We start from the raw sequence: 5,999 nt of genomic DNA, 5'->3' as shown, positions 1-5,999 counted from the left end.
GTACTTCAGAAAAAAACGTATACTGATTGAGGATAGTTTCGTTATTATAATACGGTAAAAGGGGACAGGAGAGTCATAATATAAAAAGTGAGGAGGGGTGCCCCAGAATCTCTGGCATGATTGCAAAGCAGTTTTAGTGGTCGTCCGATTAGTTAACAGATGTAGACACGTTTCACTGGCAACGAATCATGTGTTGCCACCTCACCGGCAGAGAGACAAGGGCACATGGAAAGGTGGGCCCACTAGGTCCGCGAATCCCACGCACTTGCTTCCCCTGGGTGCAACCAAGTTGACCCTGTGAAAGACACAGTTGGCCCACTCCCCCCGAACCTCCTGTCTCCGGTCTGATCGGCTCGGCTATGAAGCCGACCACCTAGCCGGTTTCGAACCTCTTATAAGGGGGAAGCAGATCAGGTCATGCTGAACATGAGCGTTTTTGCTCATGCCGACATCGTGGCCATCCGATTTGCATTTTAAAAAGCGCAAAAGTCAACAAAACCACGTGGCATTCATCCAAAATGCAAACAGACGGCCACGATATCCGCATGAGAAAAAACGCTCATGTTCAGCATGACCTGATCTGCTTGGCAAGTCGTATTGACCAAATCCAACTTTATGAATATCTTTAACATAATCAAAATAATAAAATTCGATTATTAAGTTGAATTTCTTTTATACAATAATATAATTTTTTTTTAAAGATAAAAAATTTAATAAATTTTTTTATTTTTTAACATACATGGCAGGAAAGCAAGATCGAGGAGCTGGTGCCTACTAAACAACCAAAGACGTAGTTCATATATTTATAGTATGTTTGCTACACAAGGGCTCTATTTAAAGGTGCATTTAGTGCAAATTGCACTCTCCCACAGAAAGGTGATTCCCTATGAGAGAGAGATACGATCTAAAACGCATGAAAAATGTAAGTACTACTGGCTGTTTTGGGCGAAAATGATTTAAAAGAAACTCACTTTTTCTAAGGGGGAAACAAACACCTTAGGCCAGCGTGACCCGATCTTCCATCCCAGATATGGTTTCTGTAATAATAAAAAATTAAAACAAATGCTTTTTTAATTTGATCGAAGGCTCTTTCTTTCTGAGCCAAGCTGAGCTGAGCCGAACCGAGACGAGTCAAGTCGAAGTGAGCGAGGAGCTCGAGGACGGAGGTGGTTAATCATTGGATTCTCTGCGAGGTCATACGATGGGAGATGAGACCGCTCATCTGCCGCCACGTGTCTGGAGAGGGAAGGCGGGGGTGGTGCGCATTGTCGGCTTCCCACTCGCTTTGCTTAAATGGGCCGTCCTTCCCCCGATTCCCCTTCAGCTCTCAAATCAAACGAGAGAGAGAGAGAGAGAGAGAGAGAGAGAGAGATGGTGTTGGTCGAGACGGAGAAGAGGGCGAGGATGTCTCCGGAGAACGACGACTCCGCTACCGAGACAGAGCTCACGCTCGGCCTCCCCGGAGGCAAGAGGAGCGGCGCCGGCGAAGCGGAGGTCGCCGGAAAGGCCGCGGCGAAGCGTGCTTTCTCGGAGACCGTCGATCTCAACCTGCGGTCCGAAGATGCCGACCCGACGGGGAAGGCCATCGCCGGAGAGAAGTTTTCCGACGCCGGGAAGCCGGCCGCTCCCAAGTAAGTACATGTCTTACGAAAATGACCTTATGTTTTGTGTTTATTTTGACGGAAGGCCACCCTCTAGTGGCATAGAATTTCAGATGCATGCCTAAAACTTTCAAGTATTTGCTCGGAACTAATTTTCATCTGTTGTAACTTGTATTCTTCTTTTAATTTAATTTGTTGTGAACTTTTGTAGTTAGTTTTGATCATTTGCTTCTTTTCTCAAAACACCAAGGTTGGGCGGTTTTAGTGTTGTTTCTGAGAATTATGAGGTTGCTAGCAATTTGGTCGATAGTTGTAATGGTTGAACGGCAGGCTTTTAGCAAATCGGGAAACTCATCTCTTTTGCTTTTGACGGTTACAAAAAAAGGCTTGCACGGTTTGTCTCGGAAATTAGAAAAAAAAAAAGATAAAGAAAGAAATAAAGTGGTGCCTTGTAGTTGTACCATGACCATGAGTCCTATGTGAAAATTTATTTGTTTTAAGAAAAAAACGATTAATTGAACTAAAAAAGGGAAATATACCAAGTTCTTTTAGGTCACCAAACCTTGAATAGGGATTTTCTTGGGTAGGAAAAGATTGGAGATAATTGATCCTTTTGGAAATATATCTTATTGAAAAATGGGCGACTTTAAAATTTAAAATAAATAAGAAGCATGAGAGAAACCTAAAGAGATCTATGAAATTATAAGAAGATTTAATAGCATATTAATATCAGATAAGATTATGCTATTTTTAGATAGAAGGGATATTTTGAAAATATCACAAAGTTTGTTGGGATTTTATGTTCTAAATGCTCGGATATTTGTGACGGAGGTTCATGACAATATATGATGGATCCCATGCAAAACTTTTGAATCACACCGGTATGAAATACACACCAAGATTATATTTATAGTTTTAATTGTATCTCGCTTAATCCAATCATGCCCATATATATGCTGTGACAGAACTCACTTTGGCTTAACACATCGAAAATTAAATGTATAATCCGATCATCAAAAGCTAGATTTGGTTTTCTGGGGCATCTTTACGTTGTTCCATCAAATCCTATAGGCACAATGTGCAAAAACATAATCACAGTTATCACCAAGATTTTGAAAATATCACCATATTATGGCAAGATTTTCAAAATCTCCCTTATCTTTGATATTCTCAATTTTTCAGTTCTATATAGATGTGATCTAAATTTTTTTTATTTTAAAAATATTATATGTTTACTTTTATGTTTTTAAATTCTATATGCTCCAAGATTTTCTTATTGAAAACAAAAATTTCAATTTATCAAAAGATTTTCCCTCACCAAGAAATTAAATCCTTGGAATGAGATTTGTGACTGGCAAGAATCATCAATCCAAGATTTTATTAATATGAATCTCATGTTTGCTATCAGTTGCCTTAACCATACTCTTAGGTTCAATTTTGAGGTACCCAACATAACTGAATGTGCTGAAGAAATCCTGTTTACATTGATTTTTGTACATGTTACCATGGTTACAATTTCATGCGAGTTTAAAGCTGTTACATGATTTTCATGCAATAATTTTTTCATTTATTTACATTATTTCTGAGTTTTTTTTTGTTTTTGGGCACAAGACATCATACATACGCGAGAGACTAATATCTGTACCATGTGCAACTGTTATATATTGTTAGGGCTCAAGTGGTAGGATGGCCTCCTGTGAGATCATACAGGATGAATGCATTGAAGAGCTGTGCCTACGTGAAGGTTGCAGTAGACGGTACGCCATATCTACGGAAGGTAGACTTGGAGACGTATGATAGCTACCAAGAATTGTTGAAAGCCCTAGAAAAGATGTTCAGCTGTTTCACCATATGTAAGTGTTTTCTGCATCCTCATAATTTTTATGTCACAGGGACACGCGATAAGATCTCATGTCTAGGGGGACATGGCATAACACATTCACATACTATGACATGCTCAAACATTTTTTTTTTGTAATTTTTGGTAGCTGTTTATATTACTTTTCGATACTAAATATACTTTAACAAACTAAAAATATGTAAAAATATTTTGTTTAAATTTGTATCTTGGGCATATATCGAATCTGTATTCGTGTCATGTCCATGTGACATAGAATTTCATATTTGTTTCTTCACAAATTTATCAGAGCAATGATATAAAATATGCTTCACCTGCCTTTCTAGAAGAAGGAATGAGGATTACTATAAGGTTGATGTAGCGACAAATCTTGTCAATCCATGTTTTTTTAGAGATATTAATGTGATAATTTGATGTGAAGTCTTGTGTGGAATGATCACTCATATGAAACAAGATGTGAGACATTGAGTTGTAAGTGTGATGGCCAAAGATGTTTGGCCTACATGGCAAGACATGACAAGAGCCCGTGTGGACATGGAAATTTTTGTCATTTTATATGGTTGAAAGTCTTTCTCACCCTACCCTCCTATTTAATGACATCTTGATGTAAAAAACTTATATGTGGACATTACAACTGTGCATAAAAAGCAAAATTAAATGCACAATGCCCCTTGATCCACACACAATTTAAAGCAAAGACCGACATTGAGTAAATGCATATAATTTTGAGATAGGTACACTATTCGCACCTACTCTCTCTCTCTTTCTCTCATTCATGCACACACATATATCTATGGAGTAATTGGTAGAGTCCTACTTAATTTTAGCTCCTAAAGAAACGGTTGAGTCAAATTCATTTAACTAGAAAACCTGTTTTTTATTTAGTTTGCTGCCATTTGAGCTGTTGATTTTTAATTACTCAAATAACATGTCTGAACATGAAAAATACCTCATCTAATACATGCTTTCCTACTCTATATAGAGGTCCGAGTTAGTTAAACACTTTCAAATTTCAATCTTTTTTTGGAATTGTTCAGGTCAATTAAGAGATAAAACTGGTCAGGCCCTCGGTACCTCATGGTAGAGCTGGCGTGTGTGTGCGTGTGTGTGTATATATATATATATATATATCAACGCACAAGTAAAATATGTAAGGAGTATAGCGTCTTGTTTTGACAAGTGATGTCTGATATGCCTGTTGGCACATGGTTGCAGGTAACTACTTGGGAGAGAGCAAGCTGATGGATCGTATGAATGGTACTGAATATGTTCCTACTTACGAAGATAAAGATGGTGATTGGATGCTTGTGGGTGATGTTCCTTGGAAGTAAGTTCTTGACAGCAATCTTTCATGTATATGCAGGACAAGGGGTTTGTGTTCATCAGTTGGGGGTGTTTGGATATACCAACTTATCGAGAAAACTCAGATTATGATTAGCCTTATTTTCTGGGTAAATGGGTGAATCCAAACACTCCTTAATGAAGCTTAGACGTTTTCTGTACTTCAGAATGGGCTGTGATCGATGACATAACCTATGCACACACGGTGTTTTGATTAATAATTAACAGAAAATAAGTTTGTTTAGTAAGATTCCCCAGCTTGTTTATCGAAACACACACAAAGAAAGGGGGTTGTTTTATTGCCTCTAATTACCATTTGTTCTGTAGGATGTTTGTGGAATCATGCAAGCGTATGCGTCTAATGAAGAGTTCAGAGGCCATTGGGCTTGGTAAGCAAATAATATTATCTAAATTTATAAGATGGTTATAGTAGTCAAATATTGTAAGTTTAGGAATGAACTCAACTTCATCTGGGTTTGAGTCAAGAGGTCCATATGCAAAACGCCTGGTCAATGACGTGTGCAAACTATTCACGAACTGTACTGGGTCAAGCAATATATTGTATAGCCCAGTATCCTATTTTAGGAACATAAATTTTCACGATTGTTTCTTTCAAAAAGAAAAATTCTCATGATTGTTATTTCTTAGTGATGATAATGATGATATCAGTTGATTTGGTTCATGCAGCTCCAAGGACCCCAGAGAAGTGCAGCAGCTCAAAGTGAGAAGTTTGGGTGTTTGTGTTGAACGCTTGTACAGCGAGTATGGATGGTGTGCTAGTACGTTGAGAGAGAGAATAAGGACAAATGTGATTGTAATTATAGTTGAGTTACATAATGTTAGTTTTGGTTTGATATATGCATTCATTTCCTTTTTTGGCTTTGGTAAGACTATTGGGCGAGTTAATGACCGTATGCCAGGGAGGCTAAATTTTTTTGTTTAACATTTGGTGATTTTTTTTCAATAAAACATGTTTTCTTTTTTCACTCAAAAGAATCAGAAATGCTGAAGTTTATAAGTTAACTTTGATCCATGAGAGTAATGGTGCATGTAGTAGCATTTCTTGGCGAATATCTGAAATCAAGTCGTATCTGCAAGAAAATACATGAGTATTAGACTATTTAAATATGTACAAAAACAATAACAACATTAAAAATATATAAATATATAAATATTGTGTTAATGATGCAATAATATCA

At 37.5% G+C, this 5,999-nt stretch overlaps 1 protein-coding gene across 1 annotated transcript; it reads left to right on the top strand.

Annotated features, from left to right (window-relative positions):
* Positions 1-1,330: 1,330 nt before the first annotated feature.
* LOC149820447 (auxin-responsive protein IAA1-like) lies at positions 1,331-5,688 on the top strand. The gene is made up of 5 exons (XM_089983092.1): positions 1,331-1,631; positions 3,273-3,454; positions 4,675-4,786; positions 5,128-5,189; positions 5,488-5,688. Exons 1-5 carry the CDS (start codon positions 1,372-1,374, stop codon positions 5,523-5,525), a joined length of 654 nt encoding a protein of 217 aa, XP_089839218.1. The 5' UTR covers positions 1,331-1,371; the 3' UTR covers positions 5,526-5,688.
* Positions 5,689-5,999: the final 311 nt, after the last annotated feature.

Source organism: Nuphar pumila, chromosome 12 (genome assembly GCF_984573655.1).
Source record: "Nuphar pumila chromosome 12, dmNupPumi1.hap1.1, whole genome shotgun sequence".
Lineage (NCBI taxonomy): Eukaryota > Viridiplantae > Streptophyta > Magnoliopsida > Nymphaeales > Nymphaeaceae > Nuphar > Nuphar pumila.
This window is presented reverse-complemented; position numbering and strand designations above follow the sequence as displayed.